The following is a 20,265-nucleotide window of genomic DNA, read 5'->3' as shown; positions in this document are numbered from 1 at the left end:
CACACACACACACACACACACACACACACACACACACACACACACACACACACACACACACACACACACACACACACACACACGATTATGAATAGTAAATACAATGTTAATACATACCAGAATGAAGAGCAGAAATAAAACTACAATAATAATAATAATAATAATAAAACATGAAATAGACCATAATTTTTCTTTGGGCTGGGTTCATTTATGGTGGCCACAACAGATATTCCCTGAAGCCTCTGTCACCATCCACCCCGCCCATCCCTTCAACCCTGGCCTCCTTTCTGTAATTAATCCTCGTAAAATCAGGTGACGAAGAGGCAGCCACTTCGATCTATCGCTGATCTGAAGACACTTGGGTATTGTATTTAAGCTTTTTTCTTATCATTTTGCTTAGCTGAATGAAGTCGTGACAGTCGAGGGATTTAACCAATAATTCCCCCAGCATTGATTGAAAAGGAGCTACTGTGACAAGAGCATTATTTATCACCTCAAGTAGTTATTCATTTACTTCGACCAGCCTAAAATGTCTCCAAGCTCCTGTCGCTGTTCACCTTTCCCTCCAATCCAGGCTCCACAAAATCAGGAAAATACAGACAGTCAAGTGGCGACCAGTCCCTCCATCGTCAAATCTAAACGGAGCTGATTTAAACGCAGCTTTCTTCCCGCGCGTAAAGTTTTGGCAGCCTTGGTGGAACTAAATTACTGTGCCTCGAAGTGAATGTCCACCACCAGCCACCCCCACACCTTTCCATCTACCCACGCTGCTTTTCAGTAATTGCTCCCCGTAAAATCGAGAAACGGGAGAGGCAGCGTAGTCAGTTGAACCCTTAATCCCTCCAACGGAAGTATAAATCCAGTATAGCTGAGGAAAACTTTTTTTTCTTTAATGTAAACGACCTTTGTTAGCTTATTCCTTACAATCGTGCCATATACACTGACACATATATACAGTATGGTGTGGCAAGTTTTTTTTTTTTTTTTTTTACCTAGGAAAACTCTCTTGTATTGAAGAGGTAAATTAAGGCGATATCAGATCCCCTCAGTAAGAAAAAAAAAATAGTCGTAGTCGTCTGACGGTAGCCAAAAAAAAAAAAAAAAAAAAAAAAAAAAAAAAATCATCATAGTACTGGAGTGTTTAATAGTAATCTCTGGCTCCACACTCGTCTTCTCCCCTCGCCTTTCTGTAATTGCTTCCCGTAAACTCAGGTAACGGCAGAGGCAATCAGTTAAACCATTAGTCCCTCCAACCTTATCCCCTTCAACCCCGGGGCGCCCTTTTAAAAATTCCTTTTCATGTCAGACGATTTTCTTCAGCTTGGGGGAGACTGGCGCTGAGAGGGGTGGATATTGGTGTCATATATTTTCGACTTAGGATGACGGCATTTGTGTTTTATTTGCTGGGCATGTCCGAAGTATTGATTTGTTAAATGCATGCTTTCAAAACGGCAAAGAATTCTAGACGGATACTGAATCCGGTGGCGAGAAATCCGGATGTGGCAAAATCCTGCGGTGACAAATTCGGCAGTGACAAAATCCAGAAAATCCGGTTCAGTGGTCAAATATCTGGTAGTAAAACTCCAGCAGCAAATAATCTTGAACCATTCTTTATGATCACTTGGGTTTCGCGGATTTTTTTTTTTTTCGCATAAAAGATATCTACCGTATGCAGCTTTGTAGCAAAAATCGACCAAAATTTCATAGCTAATGAATTTCAGTGATTTATGGCCGAAAACCTTCCCCAAGATGCCAGAAGAGTATACAAAAAATTTCTGCTTCAAATCTCCATTGATTCCCCGAGATATGCGCGTTCGTCATTTCAGCTTTATATAGAGAGACATTCTTGCTACGTCCTGATGAAATTGTTTAGCTTTTTTTTGAGATTTCCCCAACCAGAGGGGTTACTTTCAGCCTTTATTTATCTCGAGCTGGATAAAATCGTCTGGGGTTAGCAAGAATAAAGTGAAAAATACACCTCACCCGGATTGAAGGGATTAAGCTGCATTGAGAAGATTTTCCCTAGCCAGATAAAATTGTCCTAGGATGGCAAGAATATAATAAAAAAAAAAAAAACGACCAGCACATTGACGCGTTTTTAGATTGAGTGTTCTTTTCCACCACTAGACCCTTTTCTTTTTTTTTTTTTTTTTTTTTTTTTTTTTACCTTAATTCATTGTATTAAAGAGGTTAGAAAAAAGTATCCATTCATCCCATCATTATGATATCGTGTAGTTTAGTCTTGCTACTTCCAGATGGTTTTATTAACTGGAATCCCGAGACATAGTTGTAGGGAACCTTTGTAAACTTATTCGTTGTTTATTATAGCAATTCAAAACTCCAGTTAAAATTATCCAACCCCGCATGTTTTATTGTTATCATTGTTTTAGTATTTTCTTTTTAGTTATTTTCACACTTGTTAATTTTTCAACTTTATTTTTTACGTTTGGAGATCACGACTCTAGCGGCTGACGTATTTAATAATTCTCATACGTCGTTGTCGTCGTCATCATCATCATCATCATCATCATCATCATCATCACCATTATCATTATCATCATCACCATTATCATTATCATCATCGTCGCCGTCATCCTCTACGTCATCGTCACCATCATCGTCATCATGATCATCAGAACCTCAGAAGCTAGTGAAAATTCAGAAAGTTATTAAAGAAAACACAAAAGTAATTCCAGATTCCCAGAACTATTCAAAACCCGCAAAAGTTATGCCAAAACCCCAGAGTTATTCCGCCTCCCACCCAAAGGTATTCCAAGCCTCCAGTAATGTAATTCGAGGCGCCGAACATGGTAGCAAAGCGGTGGTGGTGTGGGCTCTGAAGTGTGAGTTTGAGTGAGGGCTGCCACATCAGCTTGCCGCCCTAACCCAACCTAACGCAGCTCAGCCCAGCCATAACAAAGCCAGACCTAACCTAGCCTAATGTAATGAAACTGAGTCGAACCAGACCTAACCGAACCAAACCAGACGACCGCTCCTAACCTAACCTAACGTAACCTAATCTGATTAAAGTCGCCTTGCGTATATTAAGGCATCACAAACCTAACCAAACCCCACCTAACATAAACCAACCCAACTCAATCCAACCCAACATACCCAGCCCAACCCAGCCGCCGAGGCGTGAGTGAGGGGGGCACATCAGCATGCCGACCACGAACACAACTATTTGCTCAGGCCTGGTGCTGCTCAGTTAACATTCACAGATAGTTGGTGTGCCAGAAAATTGTACCTCGGAATATTTTGCTTCAACCCTTACCCCCCATCCCCTACCAACCACACCCCAGCTGCCTATCACCTCCACCCTGTTCTCCCTCTCCTCACTTCTACCAGTTATTTCCCTCTCCTCTCTTCCCCTGTCACTCTCTTCACCCTCTCCCTGGCTCCACTCTCCATCGCTTCACCTTTCTTTCCTTCTTCCTCTCCCTGTCACTTACCCTCTCACCCTCTCCCATTCCTACTCTTCACCATTTCCCTCTCCCTCCCTCTTCACCCTCTGCCTCTCACCCATTCATCCTCACACTTTCACTCACCCTTTCCGTCGTCCTCTCACTCACCCCCTCCCTCCGTCCCTAACACCTGTCCCTCGTTTGAACAATTTTTTTCATTCCCTTGCACACACCCCTCCCCTGCCAGTCTCACTCCCCCCCCCCCTCGTCCTTATTCCAGGCTTTTTTTTTTTCCCTCTTCTCGGCTTCTATCCCGTACAGTAAGTTGACGTCTTATTATTATTATTATTATTATTATTATTATTATTATTATTATTATTGTTATTATTATTATTATTTTTTTTTTTTTTTTATTATTATTATTATTTCTATCTCCAGGCTATTTTTTTTTCGGCCTAGGACAGACCCCTCGTATGGAAGGAAGTAGAAAATCTCCATTCCCACCTGCCTGTTTCCTGTTATATTCTTGTTTATATTTTTTGCCTGAACCAGTCGATTTTGCTCTGTCTAGAATTGACGTCTCGCATTGAAGGGAATAAAAGTCACCATTAACCTCTGTCATTTTTATATCTCCACCCACCTCATCCCTGCTCCCATCTCTCAAGCTCATTTCTGTATCACGTCCCCATTCCTCACCTCCACTGTACTTTTCCTTTATTTTTATTCCATCCCCCTGTTCTCATTCCGCTCCCCATTCTTATTCTTACACACTCACACTCGAACCCCATTCCACCTCCCCTCAACTCACACTCATTCACTCACACCTTATCCCAATTCTCGTAGTCCCTCACCCCATTCCATATCCTTCACCCTTTTTCACACCGCACCCACATTCCACCTATATGCTCACCCCCATTCCCACAGCCTACCCTCATTCTCATACATTCTCTCTTACTCCATTCCTCTTCTTCCCCCCTCCCTCACCCCACTCACCCCTCACCCCCACCCTTCATGTGACATTTATCCCTCTCCCTCTGTCCAGTTTGTCAGGCTATTAGTTTGGATAGTTGACCCTCCATTCCTCTTGTACCTTCTTCTTCTCGTGCTTCCTCTTTCCCTGTTTCCTCTCATCCTGCTTCTTCCTCTTCTTTCTCCCCATGTTCCCCCTTCTCCTCCTCCCCTGTTTACTTTTTCTCTCCTTATTCCTTTCTCTTCCTCTGCTTCCTTTTCTTTCTCCCCCTTACACTCTTCTCCTTATCCTTCCTCTTTCGTTTCCTTTCTCAGCTTCTTCTTTACCTTCCATTTTCTCTTCAGCATTCCCTATCTCTTCCTTCTTCCTTCACGATGCCCCTTCCTTTCCTTCCCAGCCGCTCACTTCTTCGCACTCCTCCTGTTTGCTCTATTCTTCACTTAATATTCCAGCCCCTCATCCCCACTACACCCCTGAACCTCATCCCGTTACTCCCTCACCATCCCCCTTCTGTCTGCCCTCACCTCCACCACACCTTCAGTCCCATCCCCTCACCCCTAACCCCCACTCACCCCCCTTCACATGACAATCCCTCTCCCTCAGTCCAGTTGTCAGGTTATTAGTTAGGATAGTTGACCTGTCTTTCCATCCACTTCCTACTCTTCTGCTTCCTCTTCCTCTTCCTCTTCTTCCTCTACCTCCTCCTCTTCCTCTTCATACTTCTCGTCTGTTTTCCCTTTCACTTTTTCTTCCCCTTCCCCATTCTCTCTTCTTTTTCTTCTCAGTCCTCTACATTTTTTCTTTTCCTCTGTCTCTTCCTCTCCTCTCCTACAGCCTCACCCATTCACCTCATCCCACCCCTCCATCCCCCGTTCCTCACCTCATATCCCCTCTCTCCCCCTGATCATAACCCCCTTTCACCGCTTCCCCAACCCCCCTTCACATCATTCTCAAAACCCCTTCACCCCTTCTCCTCAAAACCCCTTCACCCCAGCCTCATAATCCCCTTCACCCCATCCTTATAACCCCTTCACCCCTTCCTCACAAACTCTTCGCGCCTTCCTCATAACTCCCTTCACCCTTTCCTCCTAATTCCCTTCACCCCTTTCTTATAACTCCTTTCACCCCCTCCTCACCCCCTTACCCCTCTCACTGCCTCTTCATTCCTCCCCATCCCTCCTCCCTCACTTTACTCACCGCATCCTCACTTCTTCCTTCCTTCCTCACCCCACGCTTCTACCTCACTGCTCCTCGCCCCTTCACATCCCTCACCCCGTCACCTCCTTCTCACTCCTTCCTCATCCCCTTACACCATCCTCACCCTCTCACCCCTTCGCCTCGTCCTCACCTCTTCCTCATAACCCCTAGCACGTTCCCTACCCCTCTCTCTCCTCCTCATGATGTTTATCCCAGTCTCTCGCTCCAGTCTGTCAGGGTATTTGTTATGGTGGCTGCCCCTCTACTTTTTACCCTTCCTTTTCCTCTTCCTGTTTCTCCTCCTCTTCCGGTTTCTCCTTCTCTTCCTGTTCCACTACCTCTTCCCCCAGTGACCTTCCACTTCCTCATCTTCATCACTCTTTCCTTTCTCTCCTTCCTGTATTCTTTTCCATTTTTCCTGTTCCTCTTTCTTTTCCGTTGTTCCTGTACTCTTTCCTCTTCTTCCTCCTCATCTTTTCCTCTCATTCCCCTTCCTCTTCCTCATCCCAAACCGCTTCCTCTTCTTCCCATCCCATTTCCCCATTCACTTCATTTCCATACTCTCACTTCATTTCCTTTTCTCTGAACTTTGGATCTTTCTGTAACTTACTCCATAATCTTATTACTTTAAATTCCTATTTTTTTTTAATTTCCCTCAGTCCTTTGATTCCAGTCTCAGTTTTTGTTCACCATGTTCAACTGACCCCTTTGACACACACACACACACACACACACACACACACACACACACACACACACACACACACACATTCTCTCTCTCTCTTTCTCTCTCTCTCTCTCTCTCATTTTTCTTCATCTTATCGTTCTCCGTCTTCTCGTATCTTTATTTTTTCCTTTTTTTTCATCCTCGGCAACCTGCACCTCCCATTTTCTTTTCCACTTCTTGCCATCTCTTCCTCTTCTGTCTTCTGCTTCCCTTTCTACTCCTGATATCTTCCTTTTCCTCTCCCTTTGCCTCCACCTTCCCCTCCATTCCTCTCTCCCTCGTCTACCATTTCCTCCTCCTCTTCCTTCGCGGCATGTATTTCCGCCTCTCCTTCCTTCACCTTATCTTCCAGAAGCTCTCTCCTCGTCTGCCTTTTCTCCACATACTCATTTTTCCCTCTTTTTCTTACTCTGGCTTCTCTTTTTCCTCCTCCTCCTCCTCCTTCTCTACCCCCCCCCCCCAGTGCAGGAATTCACTCTCTCAAAATGAAATTCAGTGCAATCCTGAGTGGCCACCCAGAACACGACCTGCCTTAGACGGGGAGTGGGGAGAGTGGGGAAGGAGTGGGGACAATTTAGGATGGGGAAATATGAGTCAGGAGGGGAGTGGGAATGTGGGGGTGGTGAAGGGGGTGGGGAAGTAGGAGTGAGAAAGGAAGTGTGGATGGGGAAGTAGAAAGAGTGGGGAAGTTAGAGGATTGGGGAAGGGAATGAGGAGTGGGAAGAGTGGGTAAATAGGAGTGAGGAGTTGAGAGTGGGGAGTGGGGAAGTAGGAAGACTGAGGAGGGGAGTGGGATTTTGGAGTGGGGGGAAGAGAGGAAGAAACTATACAAAATTAATAAGAACGAAATTCCGTTGATGAAAACAAATGAAAAATGAACGTGTATAATATCAAGGTACAGTAAAGTTTGAAAAGGGAGGAAAAAGAATAAGTTTTTTAAGATGAAGAAAGGAGGGAACGTTGAAAAGAAATAAGAGGAAGAGGAGGCTATGCAAATGATACTGAGAGAGAGAGAAAAAGAGAATGCTTTTAAGAGTAGGAATTAAAAGAGCACCAGCAAAAAGGAGGAGGTGGAGAAGGAGTACAAAGGAAAGTAAATAGCAATAAAACTAATGATCCTTTCGAAAGAAGAAGAAGGGAAGTGGAAGAGAAGGATAACAGGAAGAGGTAGAGGAGGAGGAGGTGGAGAAGGGAAGAGGAAGAAAAGAATAAGGAGAAAGGAGAAAGCAGGAGGAGAAACGTAAGAGAGAGGGGAATGATGATGAGCAGGAGGAGAGGGAGAAGAAAAACATCAAATGGAAATGATGGAGGGAGAACAAAAAAAAAGAACGAATCAGCGGAAAGAAATGAGGAAGAATAATGTATATGTATGTAGTATGTATAATCCTAGGCCGTGGAAGAAAGATGAGGGAGGAGGAAATGTCTGAGCAAGAAGTATGAAGGGAGGAGGGGGAGAAATGAAGATGGAAAGAAGAGAGAAGGGAGGGAAGCAGTGAAGGGAGAAGAGGGAGGAGGAAGGAGCGAGCAGGGCGATGGCAGAGGGAGGATGATGGAGGAGGGAAGGAAATGGGGAGGCTGGAGAGAGGAAATAACGAGGGAGAGGAGGGGGGTTGTGAGGTGGAAGGAAAAGATGAAGGAAGGAGAATAGAGGGAGGAGAGACGGCGAACGAAGTTGGGAGAAGAGAGAAGGGCTACGGAAGAGGGAAGGGAAGGAAAGAGGGAAGGTTGAGAGAGGAAAAAGTGAAAGATGGGTGAATGGTATAGGAGAGGGAAGGAGGACGATGGGAGAGGGAATAAAAGGAGGTCTGAGAGAAGAAAAAAATGAGAGTGGAGGGAGTAGAAGAGGGAAAGGAATGACGGTGGGGAAGGGAGGTGATGGAGGAGAGAAAGGGTGGGGGGAAGTGGTGAAGGAGGAAGGCTGGATGGAATATGAAGGAGTACAAAGGAAATCAAACAGCAGCAGAGTTATTGGTGTGTGAAAGGTGTTTGTTATAGGGTGGGTTATTACTAAGGACTGGACGGGGGGAGAGAAGGGACGGGAGGAGAGGAAAAGGTATGGTAGGAGTGGAGAAGGAAGCAGGGAGGGAAAAGGCGGGGTAGGGAGAGAGGTAAGGCGGGAGAAACTGAAGGAAGGAAGGAAAGCTAACCCGTTCAGTCTAAGGACGTCCTTTTTTATTCCGTCTGGGAGAATTTTCGGACCGGAAGTGTTAGCTAAAGCCTTAAGTAACCCTGCTACAGATCCATCGTAAATGAAAGAAAATCCCTTTGGTATAAGAAACATAGTGCCACAGGAAACATCACCTCTCATTAATTTTGTCCACTTTGTACTGTGCTGGGATCCAACCCTGGAGAGGCAGCATTTTAGTTGATCGTGGCACAGTACAGATAGGTAAATGTTGAGTTAAAATCTTCTCTTGGTATCCTGATTAAAATGAAAATCACGTCATTGTAGGAAGGGTTTAATTGAAGAGGGAAGGAACGGACAAGGAAAAGTAAACAAGGGAAAAAGAAGATGATTGGTAATTGGATATGAGATGAAAGAGAGGATGGGAGATTTGGAGGAGGGGGAAGATGCAAGAGAATTGAGGTAGAGAAAAAGAAAGGGAGGGAGAGGAGGGGAGAGATGGGAAAAAGGAAGAGGGAAAGAGAAGGGGAGAGGAAGGATGAGAAGAAAACGTGATGGAGGGAAGGAAGAAAGAGGATGATTCAGAAAGGAGAGAAAGAGAGAGGGGGTGGGGGAAGCGAGTGTAATGGCCAAGACGGAAAACGAGAGGAGAATGCATATACTTTACTCCCATAAATTTTCCACTCAGAGAGACTTCCGTAATATTTGATTCATATTGTAATTTAATAAAGTCTGTTTTTTCAATAGTTGTTGATTCTACGTGTTATGGAAAAAAAACACGGCAAATAATATAGTAAAATTTGATGCAAGGTGTAACTGAAACACGAAACAAAAAACACATTATTTTGTGATGCTTTTCTCCTGAGTATTGTAGTAAAACGAATTATTATTTTTTAAGGCCAGACAGACTGTGTATTGCTAAAAGTGTGTTCAAAATTAAGTAGACTAGAAGCAGCAAAATATAAAATCGAAAAATGCGTCATTAGAGTAAAAGCATAAAGAAAAATACCAAGACACAAAGTATCCTGACAGTGCTCTACTTGCCTGCAAAATGAACTTGTCGAATTAATTTCAATTGTTTACACGTGATTTTTGTGCATTAATAGGTAAATAAATAAAAATGAGTTAATAAATATGTACATAAATAAAGGAAAAATACCCTTATGATGAGTGCTTCCTCCCTTCCTCCTCCTTTTCCCCCCTCCCTCTCTTTTCTCCTCCTTCTCCTTCTCCTCCTCCTCCTCCTGCTCAGAAATCTTGCCTTTAGGAAGATAATATAACCCCGGATCTTAATTATTTAAAAACTCGGAGCGCTTTTCAATATTTTAACCATTTTCTTTTCTATTTTCCTTTTTTTTTTTTTCTTTCCAGGGGTAACTGATATTTTGTTCACAGATAGTCATTATTCCATCTTTTTTAGGCACCCTTTCCCAAAATTCTGTATCAGATTTACCTTTTTATCATTTTTGGTATGTGTTATTCAGTGGGAGGACTGACATTCTCTCTCTCTCTCTCTCTCTCTGTCTCTCTCTCTCTCTCTCTCTGTCTCTCTCTCTGTCTCTCTCTCTCTCTCTCTCTCTCTCTCTCTCTCTCTCTCTCTCTCTCTCTCTCGCATTCTGGGTGTAATATTTTATGCCAAATGATGACCGGTTTTTATGCAGATTCCGGCCTCGGGGTTGGGATTGCATTGGGATTGGAGAGGTATTGAATAGGAGTGGCGGTGAAGTGGGAGAATAGGGAGGGGTGGGAGGGGGGGAGAGAGGAAGGGGAAGGGATCGGTGGGGAGAAGAAAGGGGGATGGTTAGGGAAGGGGACTGATTTTGTTTAGGAGGGATACTGAATAGGAGGGGTCAAACAGGAGAATAGGAAAGGAGAGTTGGAGGGTGAGAGGGGGATGGAGAAGGGAAGGAGTGAATGAGAGGGAGGAGGGGAAAGGGAGAGAAGAGGTAGGGGGAAGGGAGGAGAGAGAGGCTTGATTAGGATTGAAACTGTATACACTGAATAGGACTGGGGATGAAGCTGAAGAATAGGGATGGGAGGGAGGGAAAGGTAGGCAGGGGAGGGGAAAAAGGAGAAGAGGAGAGAGAGAGTCAGTCAAGGAAAGAGAATGAGGAAGAAGGAAAGAAGGAGAGTGCTGGAAAGAAGGGAGTAATGTTGAATAAGAGTGGTGATTGTTTTTTTGTACCCCATGTTCATATTGTAAACCCAGTGCACTACAGTCTGAAGTTGCCCCTATCCTCCAGTCAACCATCCTCCTTTCAGGGGATAGGGAGGGAGTTGAGAGGGAAAGAGGGGTTAGTGTACAGAGCCTGAGTGGGGGTGAAGCTTTGAAATAAGGAGAGAGAGTGAAGGGAGACTGCGAGAATGGAAGGGGAAAGAGGGAAGTGTAGGAAAGGAGAGAGAGGAGGTGGTCATGAGAAGGGTAGAGAGAAGGCTAAGTATTGAATAGGAATGGAGGTAAAGCTGAAGAATAGAGGGATGAGGAATAAGAGGTGGAGGGAAGATGGAGAGAAAAGTATAGGAAAAGGAAGAGGGAAGGGATGGGAGGGAACGAGAGTGGGGGGAATGAAGGAAACAGGGAACTACTGGGAGACTGGGAGGGGAGTGAATGAGAAGGCAAGAAATTGAATAGAATTTGTGGAAGGACTGGGCGGGGTAAAGAGTAGGTGGGTAAGGGAGGGAACGGGAAGAAAGAAGAGAAAATGAGGGAGAAGGGAAGGGATGGGGAGAAGAGGGAAGAAAATGGAGGGAAAGGGGAGAAGAGAGAATTAGAGGGGGGACGAGAGAAGACAGGATATCGGATAGGGGAGGGGATGAAAAAATAAAAGTGGGAAGGAGGGGATGGGCGAGTAGAGGGAGAGTGGGAGAGGAATGGGGAAGAAAGGGAAGAGAGGGAGGGTATTGAATGGGAATGGGGTAAAGGCAGAAAGAATAAGGAGGTGGAGGGAAGGAAGATCGAGGAGTAGGAAAATGGGTGGGGGAGGCAGAATGGGGAGGGAAGGAGATTTGAGAGAGAGAGAGAGAGAGAGAGAGAGATTAAAGAAAGAGTAGTGAGTGAGGGGGGAGATTAAAGAGTGAGTGAGATAGAGACAGGGATTACTGGTAAGCTGGTAATGGGACGTGCATAACACACACTGAACACCACTCGCTCACTTTCTCACTTTTACATACTCTCTCACTTTCACACTCACCCGCTCACTTTTGTTGGCTAGCTAATCTTCTCATTTACTCACCTTTACTCACTCGCACACTTTTTCACTTGCGCAGCATTACTCACTCACTTTCTCTTTTTTACTCACTCACTCACTCTCGCACCTACTAAAGCACTTGAACATTTTGCTCATTCATCTTATTTTACTTGCTCTAACTCTCTCACTTTAGAATGCTCTGACTTACTCCCCTAATTGTATTCGCTCTGACCTGCCCACTCTCTCACTTTTACTCTCACTCACTCACTTGATCACATTTACTTGCTTAACTCACCTACCCCCGTCTCTCTCTCTCTCTCTCTCTCTCTCTCTCTCTCTCTCTCTCTCTCTCTCTCTCTCTCTCTCTCTCTCTCTCGACTTTCTCATTCTCACCGGATCAGCTCCTATTTTTTATGCAAAGGTGTGATTAAAGCTCAGCCGTGGAGCCCTGTAGTGAGAGAGAGAGAGAGAGAGAGAGAGAGAGAGATGGGGGGGGGAGGACAGCGAGGACCGAAGCGAATGGGCAAAGAAGAGAGGGAAAAAAGGGGAGAGTGAGGGGAGGTAAGGGAGTCTGGCAGGTATATTGGGGAGAGTAAGGGGAAGTAAGAAACCATGCAGTTGGGAAGGAGAGGGGAGCGGATGAAGAAAGGGAAAGAGTAAGGGGGTTGAGGAGGAGGAGGGGTAAGAGGGTTTGAGGAGGAGGAGAAGGGGTAAAGGGTTGAGGAAGAGGAATGGTAAGAAGGGTTGAGGAGGAGGGGAAAGGGGATTGAGGAGGAGGAAGAGAAAGAAGGGTGTGGGGGTTAAGGACGAGGAGGAGGAGTTGCTCAGGAGGGTAGGAAGGGTGACGTGAGGGGATGCAGGGAGGGCATCTTATGAAGGGTGTGGGGAGGGAGGAAAATGGAAGTGGGGAGTGAAGCAGGTGAGGGAGGTGTGGTGAGACGAAGAGGTAAAGTACGGAGAGGAGCGAGGTTTAACACGATTTTTGTTCGCTGAGAGACATTATAATAGTGGAAGAGTTAAAGTGGATATTATTCTGTACTCCATCAGTATTCTGTTGGTATATTTAGCGCAAACGCAAAAATTTACGTCATAATGTTGTTCAGTGTTTCAAGATAGGTTGTGAACTAGGCACTGTTGTCAGTCAAACTAGGCACTGTTGTCAGTCACTTGTATCAGTCGTCAGCAACTGTCGTCATCATTCTAATGAGTCCTCATCAGATGTGATGGACACTAATAATGTTCTTCATTTGGTACAAAAAATACACAAAAGTATGTTTGTCTGCGTACGTGTCGGGCTGTGTCGGAGTCTCCTCATTGCATGGGCAAACTGAAGTACTCAGTGAGTTGAATCGTCGCATGACAATGCCTGTCGATGGTAAGTGAAGTTGATCTGTAACATTCCTCCAGGTCGTTAAGGCCGTACTTGAAATCACTGGGCCTTTTCCCGCCAATGATGGACACTGTACAGCATACGGGTAGGCCAAGATGGAAAACTCTTCGGGCTCATCAACCACAGTTTCACTTTCTTGTTAAACACCTCAGCTACTTCGTGCCATTATCCTGTGATACAGCTGTCAATTTTATAAACAGGTATATATTGTATCTTGTTCCTGTCGGCTCCTTTTTACACGAACCTTACCGTTTCTTGTCATCATCAAGTCCTAACCCTCTCCACTTTCTTCCACAGGTCCGAGTGATGGAGAGAAGGCTGGAGTGGTCTGCCGGTGGAGGTGGAGGAGGTGATGGAGGCGGAGGTGGAGGTGGCGGCAGCGGCGGTGGAGAGGTGGAGGAGGATGTGGACGTGCTACAGGTGGAGATGGAGGAGAAGGAGGCGGTGATAAGCAATCTCTCGACACAAGTGGAGGAGCAGGTGGGTGGAGCAGAGGATAGGAGGGTAAGTGGAGGTGGACATTGAACACTAGAAATAGAAGTGTTGGTTGGATGTGGAAGAGATGGAAGAGTTAAGTGGAGATAGAGGGGTAGGCCGAGGGTGATGTGGAAGAGTCATGTGGATGGCAAAGGTGGAATAGAAGTTGTGTGGACGGGAGGATGTGAAAATGGAGTATGGGTGGAAGATTTGTGTGGATGGAGGAGTATGATGCGGTGATGGAGGTGGAATTTAGGTGAAAGCGTTTTGTGGATATATGGTAGGAAGTGGAGGGGTCGTGTGGAAGGAACGAGGTGGAAGAGTTATGTGATGGAGGGAGGTGGACGAGCTACGTGGGTGCAAGGAGGTGGATGGAAGGAGGTTTAAGAGTTACGTGGATGGAAGGTGGCGGATGAGTTATGTGGATGGAAGGAGGTGGATGAGATGTGGATGGAGGGAGGTGGATGAGATGTGGATGGAAGGAGGTGGATGAGATGTGGATGGAAGGAAGTGGATGAGATGTGGATGGAGGGAGGTGGATGAGATGTGGATGGAAGGAGGTGGATGAGATGTGGATGGAAGGAGGTGGATGAGATGTGGATGGAAGGAAGTGGATGAGATGTGGATGGAGGGAGGTGGATGAGATGTGGATGGAAGGAGGTGGATGAGATGTGGATGGAAGGAGGTGGATGAAATGTAGATGGAAGGAGGTGGATGAGATGTGGATGGAAGGAGGTAGATGAGTTATATGGATGGAAGAAGGTGGAGGAGCTGATCGGAGGTATAAGAACTAGAAGTACAGTAGATGGAGGGCAAGTGGAGCTAGAAGTGAGCCAAAGGAGTGGATCAGGTGGATGGATGAGGTAGGTGAAAAGGGTGAATGAGGTGGAGGAATAGAGTGAATAAGGTGAAAAAACAGAGTGGATGAAATGGTGGATGGGGTGGAAGACTAGTGTGGATAAGATGAATAAACAGGGTGGATGAAAGGGATGGATGGGGTGAATGAAGAAGGCTGACTAGGTGGATAAAAAGGATGAATGGGATGGATGAAAGGGGTGGAAGAGGTTGATGAAAAGGGGTGGATAGATACATGGATGAAATGGGTAAATGGAATGGATGAAATTGGTGGATGAAGTGGATTAAAGAATGATGAGGTGGATGGCGGATGGACGAAATGGATAAATGAAGGAGATGAAAGGGGCAAATGCGGTGAATGGGAAGGGTGGATGAAAGGGGTGGATGAAGTGGACTTTAGAAACTCATGAAAGGAGAAAGTTGGGTGGACTTCACGGAGGCGAATAACTCAGCTTAATGGTAGAGAAGTGGAAGGGCTGCGATGTGGATGGGAGAGGTTGTAAAAGAAGAGGGGAAGAGTGGAAGTGGAGAGGAATGGAGTGTAGACTTAGCAGTGGATGTAAGTGGTGGAGGCAGAGGAGTGGAGGAGTAGAAGTGGAAGGGAATGGAGCGGATGGGAGTGGGGAGAGATGGAGAGAAATGGAGTGGATGGGGATGGTGGCAAGGGAGAAAGGGAACGATGTTGATGGGAGAGGCGGTGTGGGAGGATGGGAAGAGTAGAAGTGGGGAGGAATGGAGTGAAGTAGTGGATGGGAGAGAAATGAAAATAAGGGTGGATAAGTGGATGAAAGAATTGGATGATGTGGATGATAAAAATGAAGGAAGGAAACTTGATTAGTGAAATAAGTTAATAAAATTAAGGAAATTCATAATGGAAAGATGAGTGGACGAAATGCATGACTGAAAATAAGAGTACGAAACGATGGAAAGACGAATGAATGAGATGGTTGATAATATGAAGGAAGAGAAAGAATGAGAGAAAGATCATTGGAGGGGATGAAGATATGATGAATAATGAAGCAAAAGAGAGATTAATGGAAAGATGAGTGGATGAAACTGATGATGATGGATATGAGAAGCGGGAAGAGCAGAATGCCAGATGATGGTATGGAAAATATGCTGCGGTATTATGAAGGTGAAAGTCCCCCCTCGGCAATAAAAAATTGGAGGTCGGCCCACGATAATGAAAACGAATGAGCGATAAATGCAGAGTGGAAAATTGAAAATGGATGAATGGAATGACTGAATGAAAATTTGAATGAAAGTGAAGACAAATGAATGTATAGGTATTTCCATATTCTTTCTTGTTTGATGATAAAAAAATAAGATAATGTACAGTATTTGAATTAGCCACTGGTGCCCTCTTCTCTCTCTCTCTCTCTCTCTCTCTCTCACCCCTTGATTACTGTAAATTCCTTTCCTGAGTGCCAATTCTTCAGCTTTTCTCTCCTTTGTATTTTTATTGTTTTTCATTCTATTTTTCCTTCTTGCTCCATTCCTCATTCCTTGTCTTTTTTTTTTTTTACCATTGTTCAGTTTCTCATCTTCCATTTCCTTCCCTTTTAACATGCATTTCCTCTTGTCATTCTTCTAATCCTTGAAAGTTAATTATTTTCTTTTTATTTCTTTCTCTCTTGCATTTCCATCTCACCTTTTCCTTCCACTTTTTATCCCTCTTTCTTTTCTCTCCATGTCTGTCTCGTCTCTCTTCCACTTTCCCATCGCCCTCTTCCTCCCTATTCCCCCCTTCACCCTGACTCTGCGCCTTTCCCCCCACTTTTCCTCACTTATCCAACTCTCCCCTCCACGTCTCTCTTTGTTTCCCTTACTACCTTCTTTCCCCAGATCACTAACCCCTCCACCCTCTCCCACCACCCACAAACCCCACCGTCTTCCCCCCTTTCACCACTCATTCCTCTCCTCCTTTCGCACCTCCCAGTTATTCCCCCTGTCGTTTCTCCTCTCGCCCTCACTACGCACCAGCCCTCATCTTTTCCCCCAAACTTCAGTCCCTCTGTCCCTGGCTTTTCTCCACTCCCCCATCCTTCTCCCTTTCATTTTCCCCCATCCTCCATCCCCACCACCCACTAATCCCTCGTCTCCCCCCACAGCGGCAGCTCCGCCTTCAGGATGCCAAGAAGGTGGAGGCCAAGGCTGCTAAGATTAAGGAGTGGGTCACCAATAAACTCAAGGAGGTAGGTCATCCTTCTGTTGAACCCCCGAGTATATGTATTTTTTGTATGTCATTCTGTAGTTTCTGTATATGTGTTTTTTCGTATGTCATTCCTTTATTTAATTGTATTTTGTTATTTTTTGGTTTGCGTTTGTAATTGCCGTTCTGTAGTTTGGAGTGGGTCACCAGTAAGTTTGTGTGTGTGTGTGTGTGTGTGTGTGTGTGTGTGTGTGTGTGTGTGTGTGTGTGTGTGTGTGTTTTGCTGTCATTCTTTTCTCTCTTTGTCGGTATGTAATTCTTCAGTGTATATATGTTGGTACACCATTATTAGTTTGTATGTTTTCTTATGTCATCTTATGTATTTTATGTATATTGGTGGGTTATTCTCTACTTTGTATCTCATTAAGTTATTCTTTACCTCAGATGGATCATGATAAATAATTTTTTACTTTAGATGTATCTTGGTAGGTTATTCTTTACGTTAGGTGTATCGTGGTAAGTCATTCGTTACTTTATATGTATCTTCGTAAGTTATTCTTTGCTTTATATGTATCTTGGTAAGTTATTCTTTTCTTTATATATATCTTGGTAAGTTATTCTTTATATTTATCTTGGTAAGTTATTCTTTACTTCAAATGTATCTTGGTAAGTTATTGTTTACATGAGTCTTGGCAGGTTATTCTTTATATTACTTGTATCGTGGTAAGTTATTCTTTACTTTAGATAGATCTTGGTAAATTATTCTTTACTTTAGATGTACCTTGGTAGAGTATTGTTTACATGTATCATGGTAAGTTATTCTCTTGCTTTTTGTGTATCATGGTAAGTTATTCTTTACTTTATATATATCTTGGTAAGTTATTCAATATTTTTTCTCTTGGTAAGTTATTATTTTACATGTACCTTGGTAAGTTATTCTTTAATTTCTCTCTGTCTTGGTAAGTTATTTGTTTTGTTTCATGATCAGTTATTCTTAATTTTATGTATCTTGGTAAGTTATTCTTAATTTTATCCGTATCGTGTTCAGTTATTCTTTATTTTATATGTATCTTGGTAAATTAATACTTTATATATATCTTGACAAGTTATTCTTTATCTTGGTAAGTTATTCTTTATTTTATGTGTATCTTGGTAAGTTATTCGTTATTTTATGTGTATCTTGGTAAGTTGTTCTTTGTTTTATGTGTATCTTGTTAAGTTATTCTTTATGTGTATCTTGGTAAGTTATTTTTTATTTTGGTAAGCTGTTCTTTATTTTATATGTATCTGGATAAGTTATTCGTAATTTTTTATGTATCTTGGTTAGTTATTCTTTATCTTGGTAAGATACTCTTTATTTTATATGTATTTTGGCAAGTTATTCTTTATTTAAGCTTGGTAAGTTATTTTGTACTTTAAATATATCTTTTTAAGTTATTCTTGATTTTATATGTATCTTTGTAAGTTAATTCTTATTTTATATATATTTTGGTAAGTTATTCTTCATTTAATTTTGGTAAGTTATACTTTATATGTATCTTGGTAAGTTATTCGTTATTTTATATGTATCTTGGTAAGTTATGCTTTACGTCGTATATATTTTGGGAGGTAATTCCTTTATATATTTTGATTGGCCATTCTTTACATTGTGTGGCTTTTGGTGTGACATTTTGAATTTGGTACGACTTTGTTTTCTATGAATTTTAGTTAGTCAAATTTATTTTTTATGGTTCTTGATATGCCATTGAAGTTTTTGTGCATTTTTATATTTATCTTTCGGTACAAGCACAGGCAACCCTGAGATTACAGTGAGGGACAAAAATTCGCGTACTATTCTGCTGCGTCTATTTCACACCTAGGGGAGACCCATTACTCCTCCATAACGCATCATATCATCAGAGCATCATCTGTAGGGGAAAAAACATAACAAGCCTCGCAAAACATAGAAATATTAGCCAATAAAAAAAAAGTGAGAAACAAATAGGACGGTGGAAGAGGTCGGAATGGGAGAAGAGTGTAGTAAGAGCTGGATGACATCAGTTCCACGAGAGGGAATGGGAAAAGAATACCTAAGAGTATGGAAAGGAAGGGGGTGGAAGAATAGAATGGAATAAGAGAAAGAAGAGACTGGAGTAGAGAAGGAAGAGAATTGAATGAGAAGCAGAGGTAAAGAGAGAAGAGATTGAAGTAAGAGAGAGGAGAGGTTGGAATAAGAGTCTAGGAAGATAAAGGAGCAGGCGGAGTAAGAGTATAGTGGAATATGAAAAGCGGAGGGTTGAGGAAGAGAAAGAAGATTGGGTGGAGCATTATATAGGAAGAAGAGGGCCGAGTACTTGAAAAAGATCGGCGTAAGAGAGAAGTAAAAGTTTGGAGTAAGGGCGAAGCAAGTAGGGAAAGAGCATGGAGTAAGAGGGTAGTACAGGTGCGAGAGTGGAGTAAGAGAAAGAAGAGGATGGAGTAAGAGTAAAGGAAATGGTGAGTTTGGAGTACTGGGAAGAAGAAATCAGAGTAAAAATAAGGCGTGTGGATTAAGAATGGAACAGGAGGAAAAAAGAACTTGGAATAAGAGAAATAAAAAGATCGTGGAGTAAGAGAAAGAAGCTGGAGTAAGAGTGGAGTAAAAGAAAATGAATTTGGAGTAAAAAGAAAAAGAAGAGGTTGTAAGAGGAAGTATGAACGAAGGGTGGAGCAAAAAGTAGAAAAGAGCGGAGTAAGAGAAATCAAAAGAGCGTGGAGTAAGAGAAAGAAGAAGGTAATAGTGTGAGCGGGCGACTTTGATTGTGTTTACCGTCCCCAGGAGCTAGACTGGACTGTACTGGGTGGGAGGGTGAGAGGGTACCATCTTCACCCGCGGACCCTTGCCCTCTTTTATCTTGACTCTTTATTACTTTCTCGTCTCATTATCTTTCTTCTCGTCTCTTCTCATCACCTCCCTTACTTTCACATCTCCCAACCTTGCCTACTTTTTTTTTTTTTTTAATCAGCCCTGTCTTGTATACGTAGCCATGTTGCTTCATTGATAATTTTCTCGACTCTCTTTGTTCTTTTTTCCTTGCCTTCTCTTTTTTCCGTTATTGTTTGCTAGTGTTCTAGTCTTTATCTGACCCTTTTCTTCTCATACTCTGTATGCCTGAACCACAATTTTTCATTTCCTTACTTTTCATGTGTGTGAGGGAGCAACTTTGTTTTGACCATCCCCAGGAGCTAGACTGTACTGGCAGGGAGGAATAGGGTACCATCTTCAGCCGAGGACGTTATCCCCTTTCCTCTTGTTGAGCTTCTTACTCCTTTCCTCTTTCCTCGTTTTATATGTCTTCTTACTCTCTCTTGCTGTCCATTGTCCTCTTTTCTATTGCGTATTTTTTTTTATTTTTATTTTTTACCTTTTGTTGCTTCATAGTTTTCAGGGACATTCTCGGTTCCTGTGAAATTCATTGACCACCTAACCATATACCACCTGCCCATAAGTACTGGCATGTTATTAACCAACAGTAGCCCGTTTGTTCTAACCTGGCAGTGATTCCTAGCTCCTTTCAACTTAGTTAATTACAGGTTGTTGTAGTCACACTGAAGGTTGGATATGACTACCTAAGAAACTGATTCCTACCTACTAAGGCTTTTCGAATTTCATGCAGATACGACATAGTAATGAAATGATGAGAAAGTTCCTCTTCTGTTAGACGGAAACAAGCCGACCCTACCTAACTATATAAGTGCAGAGTGACCTAAACCATTATGCGTGACGTTGCTGCGCGTGGGATTATTCTGGTAACTTATATT

General features: G+C 43.3%; 1 protein-coding gene across 1 annotated transcript in view; it reads left to right on the top strand.

The window, feature by feature from the left end:
- LOC145405833 (uncharacterized protein CG43867) overlaps positions 1-20,265 on the top strand; it is a 329,511-nt gene that overhangs the window by 123,068 nt on the left and 186,178 nt on the right. The window contains exons 2-3 of the mRNA XM_080277076.1: positions 13,299-13,481; positions 16,445-16,528. Coding sequence (XP_080133202.1) covers positions 13,308-13,481; positions 16,445-16,528 — 258 coding nt within the window. The 5' untranslated portion in view covers positions 13,299-13,307. The remainder of the gene's footprint in view (positions 1-13,298; positions 13,482-16,444; positions 16,529-20,265) is intronic.

This window comes from Coenobita brevimanus, chromosome 68, assembly GCF_032717465.1.
Source record: "Coenobita brevimanus isolate Jiangsu-jjx chromosome 68, ASM3271746v2, whole genome shotgun sequence".
Classification (NCBI taxonomy): Eukaryota; Metazoa; Arthropoda; class Malacostraca; order Decapoda; family Coenobitidae; genus Coenobita; species Coenobita brevimanus.
Note: the sequence above shows the minus strand (reverse complement) of the source record. Positions and strands in the feature narration are given on the sequence as shown.